This window comes from Danio aesculapii, chromosome 19, assembly GCF_903798145.1.
Source record: "Danio aesculapii chromosome 19, fDanAes4.1, whole genome shotgun sequence".
NCBI lineage: Eukaryota > Metazoa > Chordata > Actinopteri > Cypriniformes > Danionidae > Danio > Danio aesculapii.
In genome coordinates, this window is record NC_079453.1 from 28,687,340 (window position 1) to 28,704,464 (window position 17,125).

The window sequence follows — 17,125 nt, forward strand, 5'->3', positions numbered from 1 at the left end:
TATTTCAACAATATTTTTCAAACAAGCAAGTCTTTTTCATAAATGCACTGTGCTTCAGGCTTGAAACAAATCACAATGTCTCTGAAGAACTTGCATCATGGTTCAGTTGCATCATCTGATCATCACATTATTGTACTTTCTTTGTGATAATATATGAACACACAAAGTGCTCATTCTCATATTAAGAGCTTTATTTCTTAGATTTGCATCTTTTTTCATGAAAACGTCATTTCACAGTTGCAACAATTAAAAAGCAAATGGCTGGTATCGTAGGGCCTTTGTCAATTAGACACACTAGAATTTCCAGAACAACGACGACTTGCATTTACACGTGTAAATGAATATTGACAAATATTTTGATGGAATGTTTAATGGTTGACTGTAATAAAACTATGTTGCTGTAAGTAAAATTGATGAGTAAATGTTTAGAATTAAGCTGTTTTATAGTTTAATACATAGGTCTTAAACTCAATTCCTGGAGGGCCACAGCTTTGCAGTTTTGCTCCAACCCTAATCAAACACAACTAATCCAACTAATCAAGGTGTTCAAGACTACTAGAGAATATTAAGCAGGTGTGAGTTGGAGGTGGTTTGAGCTAAACTGTGAAGAGCTGCAGCCCTCCAGGAATTGAGTTTGAGACCATTGGTTTACTAACTTTATTAAGACAGAAACCCAGTGCATTCCAAATGGGACATCACCCTCTGAATGGCACTTTGGGGTGAAAATAATCACAGCACATATACTGAAGTGTCATTCCAAGCTAAAGTTTAGAACCGACCACTTCAAAGGGTCCTTTGGAATAGAGGGTTTTGAAACGTACAACCGACGGACACTTCGGACACTTGCAGGTTCCATTTGTAAGGGCTCATCCATGTTGCAAAATGCCTTCAAAGCTGTCAATCTGAAGGGTAAACCCTTCGAAGGAATTAGGGCATAAGGATGAGTCCTTCTGAATGGAACATGAGACATTGAGCTATAGAATTTTTGTGGATGAAGAAAATTCCAGCCACTCCTGTTCAACTGTCTGTTAATGCAAACATCTAATCAGCCAATCACATGACATCTCTGTACATTTAATGCATGTAGAAGTGATCAAGTGGACAGGGGAAAAAAAGATAATTTAAATGACTATTGTATGTAACATGGCTGTTAGTACAGGCTTATCAGTGGAATTCTGAAATGGGATTGTCACACTCAACTTTCGCTAGGACAGGGGTGTCCAAACTCTGTCCTGGAGGGCCATTGTCCTGCATATTTTAGTTCCAACCCCAATTAGATCCACCTGAACCAGCTATCAAGTTAGAAACTTCCAGACAGGTGTGTTGAAGGAAGTTTAGCTTAAACTATGTAAGACACCGACCCTCCAGGACAGAGTTTGGACACCCCTGCTCTAGGGTTTAGAGAGAATGGTCAGAAAAAAAGAAAAAAAAATATCAACAAGAGTCACTTTGTGATCAAAAGTGCTTTCTTGATGTCAGGGAATGTCCAGACTGATTCGGCTATAGAAAAGTGACAGTAAACATGAACAAATGAAGATGAGCATTTCTGAATGCAAAACACATCAAAACCAACATTGAAGCAGAACAAGGCTGGTGTCATTGTCGGCTAACAAGAAAAATAATCTTAGCCTAAACATCTTACCTATGAAGTGTTCTATCTTCATGCTTTGTTTGCTTGTTACTACACCCATTCGCAGCGCAAAGTCTTGATTAGTGCGGTTCAAAGACACTTGTCCTGGGAGCACTGTGGTGGCACTATTGACACAGCAATATCTAGCACACACACACACACACACACACACACACACACACACACACACACACACACACACACACACACATATATATATATATATATATATTTATATATATATATATATATATATTTATATATATATATATATATATATATATATATATATATATATATATATATATACATATATATACATATATATATGTATATATATACACACACACACAACAAGAAAATTAATCTTAGTTTGCAGTTGGTTTTCCAAAGCTGGACAACAGAAGATTGTAAAATTGATGTCTCAATTACTGCTGTGACATTTAGTGGGGTCAGATCTTAGTGAACATGACAGTAGATCCATCCTGCTTTGTATAAAGGTTCAAGGCTGCTTCTGGTCATAGATATTTACATTAGATGTCGCCTACGCTGTTGTAGTCAATAGGAAGAAATGCGTCAATATAGCCGCCATTTTAGTACAGGGTAGCACTCCTTTAAAATGAGTGTGGGACCAAGGTTATCCTCCCTCCCTGTTAAATTTGATCTAATCATGTCCTGAAAGACACTACTTTCACTTCTAATTCTAATGGAGGGAGCGATTTGTTTGTGAATGAATCCCTGCTGTGAAAGACTCTTGTGAACCATCGATATCCCTGTGTCTCAATGTGCATATCCACCTTTACGATCTAAATGGTGAAGGACATTTGTAATCTTCAATAATTTAGGGTGGACAGTATGCATATTGAAGCACAGACAATGTTATGTTATCAGGCACTCTTATAAGTTACTTCAAAAACGTTTGTGAACTTAGCAGACAATAAAACAATTTTCTGGCACCGCAGCGTCTTGTCATTTAATTTACATTGTTTGCTGATTTTATTCACCAAAACTAGCATAAGCCTAGAATTTAGTTCAAGTTGGTTCTACTTTGATTTATGGTCAGTGCAGTAAGTGACTGTATTTTGACTGTATGATCATCAAAAATGTTGTTTAGCACAAAAGTTCATAACACAAAAATCATTCAAAAAATATATATATTTAAAAATCGTACATATGAAGTGTTCTATCTTCATGATTTGTTTGCTTGTTACTACACCTGTTCGCAGCGCAAAAGTCCAGCATATTCAGATTGACTTTCGTCTTGACTAGTGCGCTTCAAAGACACTTTGTGGGAGCACTGTGGTGGCACTATTGACACATGCAATATCTAGCAATATATAGTGCTTAATTTAAGTGCCACAGCCTACACACAAAATGGTTCATCAGCCATACTTCAGGGGAGGTTGAGCACTACATAGCAATCATATAGAGCCTGTTAAGGTGGTTAAAGTGTTAACAGTGATGTAAGCCTCTGTATATCTACAGATATACTTTCAGAACAGTTCTTTAAGAACCAGTCCAACACCTTTTTTCTTAAAAAAAAAAAAAAAAAGTTTATTAAAAGTTCCCTCCCAACAGAACAAGGATGATGGTAGTATTAAACAGTAGACACAGGCACAATTGGAATTCAGATTAGTAAAGTAGTATTGTACAATTATGCCATCAAGAAAAGCCTTTTCCATAAGATACTAAATAACAGGTGTGTTAGCTCGAAATAAACCATTGTTACTTTAAGGGAATGCTTTACATTTTAAATGCAGCCATGTAAAGATGCTGGCAATTCAAATCCACAAGATCAGCTCCAATAAGCTGCAAAAAAAAAATAAAAAAATAAATCGATGAGTGATAACTTAACTCCATCTCAATTCATTAATGTGTAAACCAACTTACACTGAGGGACACAGGAGTACGCGGTATACAGGTACTTGTATGTACCATAACACGGATCTGAGAAGTGAAGAAGAGCAGGTGAAATGGATCAGCTGTTCTTCTCTTCACATCTACACAAACAGAAAAACAAGTGAAACCCATAGAATTAAAACGTGACTTTATTGCAATTAGACACAGCTTTTATACAGATGCATTAGCAACCAGTGTCTGCGAAGTTGAGGCATAGTAGTTGGTTTCGGCAACTTAAGCAGGTCCTCCAGCAGAACATGTGCTCAGTTCGCTCGTAGTTAGCAGCATGAATGTGTAGGAGAGACCCATCCTCTGAAAAGTAGGTTTCACAAATTAAGTTTACCATTGGTCAAACTCTGCAATTACGTAAGATAAAAAAAAGAAAAAAAAAGAAAACAAAAATAACTACACACCACATTTGAAACTAGCAATGGCATTTTCACAGACTGCACTTGAACCTGTAGAAAAGATAGAAGTCAAGAACATAATGTTTAAAATCAAATGCAGTACCTGCGGAGTAGTCGGCAGTTTCGGACACAGCCATGGACCTATTTTTGGCCGTGTTACTCTTCCATTAGTGGCTGCTACTTTGTGTCGTTTATCATTTTGTTAAAGTTTATATGTATGCTACTTTTGCCAGATTCCCCTCATACATCCCATATTAAATGTTTAACCGATGAAAACTTACGATATGAAGCCTTTAAAATCTTTCAAATGTAAGTTTTAGTTCTGAATAAAAATGATAGACCTGTTGCTTTTGCATATGTTAATGAAGCTTTGATTTCACCTGCTTCAGAAACATTGCCAATGAATAGCTTCATTCAAGCAGCCTGTTTAGAGTAGGCTAATATGTAGTACAGGCTTCAGTGGAATGCAAAAGCGCGAATTGTTAAAAACGTTTACTGCACTCACTTACTGCCTTGTCAATCTAAGACAGCACCTTTGAATTGAAAAAAAAAAAAAAAAAAATTCCTTAATCCATACTTCCACAACATTGTGAAATCCGATTTCTATATGGGTCTTAAAGACATTGAACAAGGCAGCAGAGAGGAGCATTAGATTTAGTGAATTAGGATTCCGACAAGACAAACTTAAGTTGTTCAGTTTGTGCAAATTATAACCAGTTTGTGGTTTAAGATGACAGGAGTGACAGTGTTGCATCAGCTCATGATCTTCTAGGTCTGACATTAGATCAAAGCAGCTCTTCTGTAGAAGAGCCATGCCATAGACCTAAGGTCTAGTGTTCCACAGATTTTTGCTTCAACCCCAATCAGACACACCTGGGCGAGCCAGTCAAACTCTTACTATGCTTACTTGAAACACACTTGCAGGTGTGTTAAGGCAAGTTAGAGCTAAAATCTGCAGGACACCAGACCTTCAGGACGGAGTTCGAGAGCCTCTGACAACAAAGACAACCCCCCCCCCCCACACACACACGTTTATGGCAGCAGGACTCAAAACCAGACCAACGGCTCATTTCTTTTAAAAGGGTTTATTGAACAACCTCCCAACAGAGCATACAGATGATAGTTTAAGACACCTGCGCAAAAAGGCAAAATACAGATTAGCAAACTTTAGTTATGCCATCTCATGGTAAATATTTTCCATAATATACCAAATAACAGACGTTAAAGAGCCCATATTATGGGTTTTTGAAAATGCCCTTCCATGTAATGTGTAACACAGCTCTAAGTGAAGTGAAATATCCAGCTAAGGCTTAAATCTGTAAATGTACAGTGTTTAAAACTATTGATTCATATTGCTTCAAACGAGTTGTCTTGATAACGAGTCATTAGGTGTTTCGCGATGACGCAGCCATGAAACACAAGCCTCGCCAGTAGTTACGCGCGCAAACCAGGGAGATTTGAAACCTGCGGCCCCGCCCACTAACACAGAAAAAACACTAGACACACAAACACAGACGCCGCCGATCGAATGAAGTCACGCTGTGCTCAGATGGATAATATTGACAGTCTCTACCCAAAGATGAAACTGTGAACTGTGAAGAGTCAGTGGTTGAGGTTTATTCACTAGTGTAAGTAAGTGCGATTAAAATTGTTGCCTCGTTTAACTTGCAAATTATGTATTTATTGTGTTTTGTTACTTGTTAACCTGGTACAGTACACGCGGTTACTCTTTATATTCTCTTATCACATGTAAGCCACGTTAAAAACGCGACGCGTGCCGCTTTGTTTACGGATTTAACGTTAAAGGCTTTTGTGAGCTCGCGTTCCACTTCCGTTTGTCGTTGCTATGGCGATCGTAAGCTAGGAGACGGGAGAGGTGTCGATCTCCCTAGTTCTGAGGAGGAGCGTGATGTGTGTGTGTGTGTGTGTGTGTGTGTGTGTGTGAGAGAGAGAGAGAGAGAAAAAGAATAGGTCGAGTTTGTGATGCCTAGGGGCTAGGAGACAGGAGACTCTCGTCGCTTTCCCTAGTTCTTCCGAGGAGCGTTGTGAGAGTGTGAGAGAGAGAGAGAGAGAGAGAGAGAAAGACTCGCATCGCTTTCCCTAGTTTTTCTGAGGAGCGTTGTGTGTGAGAGAGAGAGAGAGAGAGAGAGAGAGAGAGACTCGCGTCGCTTTCCCTAGTTTTTCTGAGGAGCGTTGTGTGTGAGAGAGAGAGAGAGAGAGAGAGAGAGAGAGAGAAAGAGAGAGAGAGAGAGAGAGAGAGAGAGAGAGAGACACTCGCGTCGCTTTCCCTAGTTCTTCTGAGGAGCGTTGTGTGTGTGTGTGAGAGAGAGAGAGGGAGAGGCTAGGAGACTCGCGTCGATCTCCCCAGTTCTTCTGAGGAGGGTTGTGTGTGTGTGTGAAAAAAGCCTTACACTATGAAGCGCGTGTGCACTGTGACTACTTTTATATAGTTGATTACCAGCTGGGCATTTCACTCTGTCTCGTGCTGAAGCCTGTCACTGTCGACCAATCGCAGCAGGCTGTCATCGGTCCAATCAGCGCAGATTAGCTTCGCGCTGAGGAGAGGTTTGGGAACAAATGAATCGCTGAACGATTCATATGGGAGTCGTTGGGATAATTAGGTAAAAATAAATGCAGATTATAAGACCATCAAAGTGTTTTTTGACCTTGCATGCATATTAGACTGTTGTTGGAGACCCTTACAACCTAAATATGACCCTACTTCATGTATAATATGGGCTCTTTAACAATTAAACCATGGTTACTGTAAGGAACCGCTTAAACATTTAATGCAGCCATGTGGAGATGCTAATCCAAATCAGCAAGATCAGCTCCAATAAACTGCAAGGAGAAAAAATTAACAAAATTAGGACCAATGAGAGACACTTGCTCCATTCTTTAAGCAGTACAATAACTTACACTGGGCACACAGGAGTATGCGGTGTACAGGTACTTGTATGTCCCGTAACACGGATCTGAGAAGACATCATTGGAGGCTGAAATGGAGCAGTTGTTCTTCCCTTCACACCTATACAAAAACAAGTTTAGTGAAATCCATAGGATTAAAACTGGACTTAATTCTAGTAAAACCATGCTTTTATACTGACCCATTAGCAACCAGAGTCTGTGAATTTGAGGCATAGCAGTCAGTTTTGGCAATTTGAGAAGCAGGTCGTCCAGCAGCACATGTGCTGTTATCGGTTCGCCCGTAGTTAGCAGCATGAATGTGTAGGAGAGATCCATCATCTGAAAAGTAGGTGTCGCAATAAGTTAAAATTTACCATTGGCCAAACATTGCAATAGTGGAGATTAAAAGCAAAAAAATACTACACACCACATTGGAAGTTAGCAATGGCATTTTCACAGACTGCACTTGAACCTGTAGAAAAGATAGAAGTCAAGAAACCATTCAAAACACTGAAGCAGACACCATTTAGAGTAGACCTGGTTTCACCGGAAATCTTGATATAGCAAATAACCAAGCAATTGTTCAAAGAGAGAGATCAGAATTTGCATTACTCCTTTAAGATGTTCATGGATGGTTTAAAATTATGAAGTGTACTTCCAAGATGAAGGTCTTGCAGAGAAACACCACTGACTTAATTGAGCTGAAGTTAAATGCATGAACAACCTGGAGTAGCAAACAGGAGGACACTCACGGACTTCAGGTGGGAGGCAGTAGTAGGTGACTGAAAGATATGAGCTCATGTCAGAGCAGGGATCAGTGAAGATATCAGTTGTAGCAAAAAGCTCACAACTTCGCAGCCCATTGCAGCTACACATGGCAGGGAAGAGGTGCACAAAAGGAAGTTAAAACATTGCCTTGAGAAGCCATTTAAAACTTGTGAAGGATCCTCATTACCTGCCATGACATAAGGACCAAGATTATAAAGTCAAAATAAACAAACCAACCAGTTCAAACAAATACCTTTGTGAAACAGGAGCCAGCGCATTGAAGTAGCAGTTGGTGTTTTGGGGAAGGACTGGACGCCTTCCAGAGCAGTCATCTCTATTAGCACGTCCATAGTCTGCAGCAGTTATCTGAAGCATACCATATTCTACATGGAGAGAGAAAACACACACACACACACACACACACGCACGCACGCACGCACGCACGCACACGCACGCACGCACGCACGCACACACACGCACGCACGCACGCACACACACACACACGCACGCACGCACACACACACACGCACACACACACACACACACACACACGCACACACACACACGCACACACACACACACAGTAATGAAGCCATGTGGTGTTAGATACGTACACAACAAAGGTTCTGGAAAACTACTCACCGCATTTCAAGACTGCACGGTCACCATTACAGATCACTTTGGTTTCTGAAAGACAGTTACAGGTTTACACAGAAGGAAATTAAGTTGCAGAGGGAGAAGTTCATTGACTATCTATAGTCTCTAGTGTGCAAGCACTTGACTTCACTCAGCTGAGAGCTATAAAGTCTCCACAGAACTAAGCGTTAGTCACTTGTTGCACCAAATCAAATTGACAATAACAGTACACTTACTAGTTCGTGGTGACACGTCGGCATCTAGAGGGGCTACATTTAATGTAACACCTGCAGATAGGCTACAGCCCATAAGCACTGAAATAGACCAAAAAATAAACTCACATTGGCACAAAAACCCAGAAGAGACATGGTGAATTTTGAGGCTGTTAAAATTTGTTTTGTCAACCAGCAAAGACCAGTGTAAGCCACTAAGCTACACAATAGGCCTACATAATTGTACAAACTGTGTCTCAAAGCAGCAAAAAGTAACCTTGCTTGCTGCATCTGATTTAAAATAAATAAATAAATGAAAATAAATAATAAAAACTTACAGCTGAGAATAACCCTGAGACAAAACATAGTTCAGGAGTCACTATCAACAGTACAAAGATCTTCTTCTTCTTCTTCTTGTGTGTTGTTTGGCGGTTGGCAACCAGCTTTTTGGAGCATTACCGCCACCATCTGGATTGGAGTGTGAATCAGGAGTTGACTTACTTATGCATTCCTTATAGTGTAACAAAGCAGCACAAAAGAAAAGCTCATTCCAAACACAAAAAAAACAACCAAAAAAAAAAAAAAAAAATGCCCACCCCCCCCCCCCCCCCCCCCCCCCCCAACAGCAAAACAAAAAAACAAAAAAAAAAAAAATAAAAATAAAAACCTTCCTAAAAATACCCATTTCCTTGACCATAAGTACATTTATATTCTATTACCTAACCCTGTGTCTTTCAAAAAGTTATACACATATCTAAAACATATATCCCCTGTGCTCAACTTTAAGATATTCTCTATTTTAGGTTCCACTTGTTTTTCCTGTAACTGTGTGAACAATATATCTCTTTCTGTGTGGTAAATTGGGCATTGCATCAATACATGTTCTATAGTCTCCTGGTTGTTATTACATTCACACGTCCCATCTGCATGTTTATTGATCATGTGTAATGTACTATTGAGTGCTGTGTGATTAAATCTCATTCTTGTGAACTTGTCTTCTTCCTGTTTGCTTTTCCTTGTTTCCCTACCTTTTCCAACTTTGTTCTGTATGTTGTAACATTGACCTCCTGTACTCCCATTATTCCATATCTGTTGCCATTTTCCCAATACTTTAGTTTTAACAATACTTTTGATTTCTGACTTGCTGTATTTGATGTTAGTGTCTATTGTAGTTTGCTGTGCTGCCTGTTTTGCCAATTTGTCTGCCATCTTATTCCCACTGACCCCTATGTGTGCTGGTACCCACAACAATGAAATGATGACTCCTGATTTTATGAGATTATTTCCCATCTGCACTATTTCATAAATGATGTCCTGCCGTTACTCTGATACTAAATTTATTTATACTAATAAGTGCTGAACTTGAATCAGACGCAATGACTACTTTAATTGGTTTATTATCCTCAACCCACTTTAGAGCCAACCATATCGCTACCAATTCTGTTGTATACACTGCTAAATTATTATTAATTCTTTTTGCAGCCTCAATCTTTAACTTTGGAATACTGTATGACACTCCTACCCTTTGTCCAATTCTTGATGCATCTGTGTATATTTCAGTCGTTTCATTGTATTTTTCCTTTATATAATTTTCTACTCGTTTACTGTCGATCTCACTTTCTTGTTTTTCTTTCAGTATTTCAAAATCAACTTCCACATCACCAAGCAGCCATGTGGGAACTACTGGAAATACTATAGTGGGCGAAACTGTTAGTGTGTCTATTTCCATGTCATTTATTTTATTTCGTATAATCCATCCATAGCCTTTAACATCCTGTTTCTCTCGTTCTTGACATTGCATCAGAACTGTTTGTGTTATGTGATTATCATTATGACCTTTCAAGTTTGCCCAGTATACTACTGCCAGTTGATCCCTTCTAAGGTGTAAAGGCATCTCTCCCATCTCAACTTGTAATGCTGCTACCGGTGTGGTTTTCATGGCTCCACAGCATACTCTTAGTGCTTGATTTTGGATTTTATCTAACTGTTTTAATGTTGTATTAGCCGCTCATCCATACACCATACACCCATAGTCAATTATCACACTTGTCCCAAAGTCAAATAAAGATCTCTTGTTTATTGATAATTGGCGACCAATATGTCTATTAAATATTGATTATAAAATATTTGCAGCAATTCTTGCTGAAAGATTCAAAGATATATTAGACTCAGTTATTGATCAAACCCAATCAGGATTTATGGAGAATAGACATATTGCTAACAATATCAGACTAGTTTTGGACATACTCGATTACTCCCACTTGATTTCTGAGAAAAGTTATATATTATTTTTAGACTTCTATAAAGCTTTTGATACCCTTGAACATAATTTTATTTTTCTCAGTCTTAAAAGGTTTGGGTTTGGTCCATTTTTTTGTAACGCAATTCAAACTCTTTATAGTAATGCTAACAGCTCAATTAATCTGAAAAATGGGACTTCAACTAGATTTGATGTTAAAAGGGGCATACGCCAAGGATGTCCCATTTCTCCTTATTTATTTCTACTGGCTGCACAATTATGAGCAGATCATATTAAGCAAAGTGATCTTTTAGGCATCAATATAGCAGAAACGGAAGTGATTGTCAGTCAGTTAGCGGATGACACTACTCTCTTTTTAAAAAATAGTGATCAAGTTGCCATAGCTTTAGGAGTAATAAATACATTTTCAGAAGCATCTGGTTTGCACCTGAATATTGCCAAATGTGAATTATTATCTGTGAAAGATTGTGATGCTCCCTCTATTTGCAATATCCCGATTAAAGAAAAAGTAGTTTATTTAGGAATTGTTATAACCAAAAATGAATCCATACGCTGTAGTGATAATTTTACTCCAATTATAGAAAAAACTCATAAAAAACTTAATCAGTGGCTTCAAAGAAATATCTCTTTAAATGGAAGAGTGCTACTTACTAAAGCTGAAGGTCTATCCAGATTAATCTATGCTGCTTTGGTCTTACAATTAGAAAACAAAATTTGTAAAACAATAGACAAGTTATTATTTAACTTTGTTTGGAGAAATCGTACACATTACATTAAGAAAACAGTTGTGATGAACACCTATGAAAATGGAGGACTACATTTTTTAGATTTTAATACATTAAATTGCACCTTTAAAGTTAATTGGATGAAACAATTTTTAAAGTGCCCCACATCGATTTGGAATTATATCCCTAATTATATTTTTTCACAGCTGGGTGGCTTGAACTTTCTCTCCCTGTGTCATTATAATATTGAGAAGTTACCCGTAAAGCTCTCGGCATTTCACAAGCAAATGCTTCTTGCTTGGTCTCTTATCTATAAACACAACTTTTCTCCACACTCTTTTTTTGTTTGGAATAACCGCATTATACTCTACAAAAACAAATCCTTATTTCTTCAGAGTTGGTATGATAAAAAAATTATTTTAGTTCATGATCTCTTTAATGAAAATGGTTTTTTGCTATCATATTATGAGTTCTTACAGAAGTTCAATTTTCCTGTCTCACCAAAAGAATTTGCCATTGTATTTGATGCTGTTCCTGCAGGAATTATTACACTGTTTAAAGGCTTGAACAGAACTCTATGTATCACACCATCTCTCTGTGATCCATTTGAAACAACAGTGGGCAAAGTTTGTCTTGTTCCAAACTCAAATAACAAATCAATCCGTATTTTGTTTCAGAAAGAAGTTGTTGCAAAATCATATGTTATGACTTACTGGAGCAATTTTACAAATATTTCAAACTGGAGAAAAGTTTGGCTTTTGCCACACAAATATCTTATTGTGAACAAAGTCAGAGAAGTGTCTTTTAAATTAATTCACAGATTCTACCCAGTGAGTAGCTATTTAAAAAGATTTAAATTGAATATTAACACAATGTGCACTTTCTGTAATTTAAAAGAAGAAACAACTGTACATTTATTTTGGTATTGTTCCTACACAAAAACATTTTGGGGTAACTTTTGCAAATTTGTAATTGAGTTTATATATTCCAATTTTTCTTTGCTTTGGGAAAATGTATTATTTGGTTTTATTGATACAGACAATAGTACAGAAAAAGTGTTCTACTTCATAAATCTTTTACTTTTACTTGCTAAATATCATATCCATAAATGCAAATACTCCAATAATAAACCACTTTTTAAGGTATTCATAAAAGAACTGAAACAATACTTTGAAACACTTTCCGGTTCAGGAAACACTAAGGCTAGGAAAACATTATCTTGTCATGCCCTATTTAAAATTCCCCTGTAAAAAGCGGTACTTCGTTTTGATTTACTTACACTCTTAATATTGTATTTTTATTTTAAGCTTTACGTTATCTGTATCTCTTATTCAATTTATTGTATTTTTTCCCCTTCTTTACTGTTTTATCCCCCTGGCATCTTTTATGTTCCTTATATAGTTCCTAATGTATCATTATGCTGTAATAATTTACTGTTTAATAAAAAAAAAAAAAGAAAAAAAAAAAAAGAAGCTACAAGTAGGCGCGGCCAACCGTCGCCATATTGTTCGCGCGTCATCGCACCCACGGCGGGATACCAAACAAGGGCAAAGAGGCGGAGAGTGAGCGGAGCTACAGAGACCTGCTGGCACTTTGCTTAGACCTGGCAGACAGACTTTACTTTGGGAGAAACGCTTGATACTCTATTACCTGCGACTCGTTTGTGTTCTGACCACATGTGCTTGGCTGTACACTATATCAATAAAGTGTTTAGACTTTTAAAAACACTGTAGTAACACATTGAGCCACTAAACATTGCTCTTATGACGTTTTTCTACAGGAGGAAAACGCGAATTACTTCCAAACACTTCAGATATAGTGTGTGTTAGTAAATGCAAGACTATTGATGAAATCCAGCATAACGCTGTATGATAACGCTTCAGATGACTGTTCTAGAGCCTACAGCTAATCAATCTGTCAGATTCTGGAGTGCTTTACGGGTCTAAAGAAAAATATTAATGATCTTAAATAAAACAAATACATTTATAGAGATGGTATAAGTATATAACTTCACTCACATGGGAAACGAGGCCACGTGAATGGTTTGTGAGCACAATTAAGTGCACACAGCATCCCATATCATCTGATGATTGTAAGAAATAAGTCCAAAAGGCAGCTGACTGTGTAAAGCCACATAAAACAGAACAAAAATACGATGAATATGCTGAGATCAGTGGCTAATCTGCCGGATTCAGCTGAGGTGAAGTGACGGCGACCAGCGAGACCTAGCTGTCACTCAAGTGGCCACGCCCTTAATTATCCAAACTTAATATAACCTAATATAAAGGAAATGGATGAGTTATAAAAAAATTCACCCCCCTCACAGTTGTCATGGAGGGTAATAATAGCTATATGAACCAAAATCGTTCTTTGTACCAGGCTGTAAACACCTTTTTTTCTGCTGTAAATTTGGCCATTCTAACAGTGGGCTCAATTGCAATTTGCTCTATTATGGAGCCAGGACTAGCGGAATTTTGATGAATTGCAGTTTCAGCTACTTCCGTATTGGCTTCCCGAGAGAGAGCGGGAGGTTGCCGCTTGGTCAAACCTGGGACATTTTTGTTTTGTCTAGTTTTGGCCGTGTGTTACTCGCCCGTGATTGGCTGCCATTTTCTTTTGGGTTTATCATTTTATTAAAGTTTAAGATGCTGCTTTCACTGCTTTCCCCTCTTCCTTCCGATATGTTATGTTAGTTTAAATAAAATCTGCTCATGAAAATTAACAATGAAGAAGTCTTGAACAGCTTTTCAAATGCAAGTTTTAGATCCGAATAAAAACAATAGATGAATGAATATTTTAATGAAGCTTGGATTTCGCCTGCCTAACACTCATGCTCTCATATTATGCAAGTTTAAATCATGAACTGTGCTTATGAAAATTAACGATATGAAGCCTTTAAAAGCTTTCAAATGTACGTTTTAGTTCTGAATAAAAACAATAGATCTTTTGCTTTTGCATATTTTAATGAAGCCTTGATTTTGCTGGTCCAAAAAGGTTGCCATCGAATAGCTTCACTATTCAGGTAGTCTGTTAGGAGTAGGCTAATATGTAGTATAGACCTATTTATCATTACGTCATTGACAGTAGGTTATGCTTTTATTATAGTCATTTACTTTGTAATTAGTTATGTGTATTAAAGGTTAACACAACAACAAAAAAAAAGTTTTCAAATTCCAAAGCAGAGGTACTATAATCACTTTCTGGCCAGAAAATAATTAAGCTAGTTGAGTTTTTTTTTTTTTTTTAATTGTGTTAGGTTGATACTAGCCCCTGTATGGCAAGAAAGATAGAATAGCCTTCAGAAAAAAAAAAAGAAAGAAAATTAACAATGTTTTCACTGTACTCATTTAGCCTTAAGACATCAATCCTATACAGCAACTTTGATGTGTTGGAATAGATCAACAGAAACGGATTTCTTTAACCAATTTTTAAACACATTCTTGTGAAATCTAATTTCTATGCAGGTCTTAAATTAAAGAAGCAGGACATTGAACGAGGCAGCAGAGAAGAGCATTAGATTTAGTGAATAATGATTCAGACCAGACAAACTTTAGTTTTGTTCAGCTTGTGCACATTGTAACACCAGTTTGTTGTTCAAGCTGACAGAAGTAGCAGTGTTGCATCAGCTCATGATCTTCTAGTTCTGACATTAGATCATATAAGCTCATGACTAAGAACCTGACCAACACTTCATTTCTTTTTTTTGTATAAGAGTTTGAATATAAACACCCAGCAGAGCATAAGGATAATGGTACAAGGCACTAGCACAAAAGGCTGAATACAGATTATTATTTTACAGTAATGCCATGTCATGGTAAACATTTTCCATAAGATGCGAAATAACAGATGTTAACACAATTAAACCATTGTTACAATATGGAAATGCTTAAACACTTAATGCAGTCAAGTGGAGATGTTAATAATCCAGATCCACAAGATCAGCTCCTACAAAATGCAAAAAAAAATAATTACATTTAGACCGATGATTAATAACTCTTAGTCCATAAATTAATGTGTACAACAACTTACACTGAGGCACACAGGAGTATGCTGTGTACAGGTACTTGTATGTGTCGACACACGGATCGGAGAAAACACCATTGGAGGCTGAAATGGAGCAGCTGTTCTTTCCGTTACATCTACACAAACAGAAAAAGTTAAGTGAAACCCATAAGATTAAAACTGGACTTAATTCTAGTTAAACCATGCTTTTATACTGACGCATAGGCAAGCGTTGACTTCGAAATTGAGGCATAGCAGTCAGTTTTCGCAACTTGAGAAGCAGGTCGTCCAGCAGAACATGTGTGGCTATCAGTTCGCCCGTAGTTAGCAGTGTTAATGTTTAGGGAAGACCCATCCTCTGAAAAGTAGGTTTAACAAATTAAGTTTACCATTGGTCAAACTCTGCAACTACTGTAGATTAAAATAAAAATAAAAAATAAAACTAACTACACACCACATTTCAGGTTAGCATTGGCATTTTCACAGACTGCACTTGAACCTGTAGAAAAAGTCAAGAAAGTACATTCAAAACACTGAAGCAAACCATCACCATTTACTAAAACAAAAATAAGTGGAGCTCGGTTTTCACCTAAAATCTTGATATTGCAAATAACTCAATAACTCTTAAATTTAATGTCCAAAGAGTGATCAGAGTTTGCATTACTCCTTTAAGATGTTTATGGATAGTATAACATTAAGTGTAATTCCAGGTGAAGGTCTTACAGAGAAACACCACTGACTTAATTCAGGATTCAACTGAAGTTAAATGCATAAAAACTAGCAAACAGGAGGATACTCACGGATTTCATGTGGGAGGCAGTAGTAGGTGACTGAAAGATATGAGTTCATGTCAGGGCAGATATCAGTGAAGATTGCAGTTGTAGCAAAAAGCTCACAACTATGCAGCCCATTGCAGCTACATGTGATGGCAGGAAAAATAAGGGTGTTAAAACACTGCCTTGAGAATCCATTTAAAACTTGTGAAGGATCCTCATTACCTGCCATGGTATGAGGACCAAGAGTATAAACAGTCAAAATGAACAAATTAACCAGTTGACACAAATCAATACCTTTGTGAAACAGGAGCCAGCGCATTGAAGTTGCAGTTGGTGTTTTGGGGAAGGACTGGACGCCTTCCAGAGCAGTCACCTTTATTAGTACGTCCATAGTTTGCAGCGGTTATCTGAAGCACACCATATACTACATGGAGAAACACCAGATTTTTATTAATGAAAATATCTTATATTTCCATATGATCTTATACATATACACATTGAATTTAGAGATGTAAAAGTGCTCACCACACTTCAAGACCATACGTTCACCATTACAAATCACTACGGTTTCTGGAAGGTAGAGAAAGGTTACAGGTTTACACAAAAGTTACAGAAGGAGAACAACTTCATTCTCTATCTAGTCTCAAGCACTTGAATTTACTCATTCAGCTGAGTGCTATAAAGTCTCAGAACACATGTTAATCACTTGTTGCGCCAAATCAAATGACAACAACAAACTTACTAGTTAACGGCAACACATTGGCATTTGGAGGGACTAATGCAAGCCCTGCAGTTAGGCTACAGCCCATAAGCACTGAAAGAAAGAGCAGAAAATATACACTCACATTGGGGAATTTTGATGCTGTAAAATTAGTTTTTAACCAGCAAAGACCAGTCACTGAT

At 37.5% G+C, this 17,125-nt stretch overlaps 1 protein-coding gene across 1 annotated transcript; it reads right to left on the minus strand.

The window, feature by feature from the left end:
- Window positions 1-6,685: 6,685 nt before the first annotated feature.
- On the minus strand, window positions 6,686-17,032 carry LOC130246308 (rhamnose-binding lectin-like). The gene is made up of 16 exons (XM_056479191.1): window positions 16,965-17,032; window positions 16,748-16,792; window positions 16,517-16,646; window positions 16,247-16,362; window positions 15,901-15,945; window positions 15,666-15,804; window positions 15,474-15,583; window positions 8,798-8,827; window positions 8,484-8,561; window positions 8,254-8,298; window positions 7,865-7,994; window positions 7,596-7,711; window positions 7,271-7,315; window positions 7,044-7,182; window positions 6,856-6,964; window positions 6,686-6,777 (listed from the first exon to the last, which is right to left on the minus strand). The coding sequence occupies exons 1-16, from the start codon at window positions 17,029-17,031 to the stop codon at window positions 6,745-6,747; spliced, it is 1,377 nt and encodes a 458-aa protein (XP_056335166.1). The 5' UTR covers window position 17,032; the 3' UTR covers window positions 6,686-6,744.
- Window positions 17,033-17,125: the final 93 nt, after the last annotated feature.

Coding starts and splice junctions, on each gene's coding strand:
- LOC130246308 (XM_056479191.1), bottom strand. CDS start 17,031: ATGGGCTGTAGCCTAACTGCAGGGCTTGCATTAGTCCCTCCAAATGCC. Junction 15,584..15,665: donor AAGTCAACGCTTGCCTATGC/GTCAGTATAAAA, acceptor CTGTTTGTGTAG/ATGTAACGGAAAGAACAGCT. Junction 7,712..7,864: donor CTGGCTCCTGTTTCACAAAG/GTATTTGTTTGA, acceptor TGCCATGTGTAG/CTGCAATGGGCTGCGAAGTT.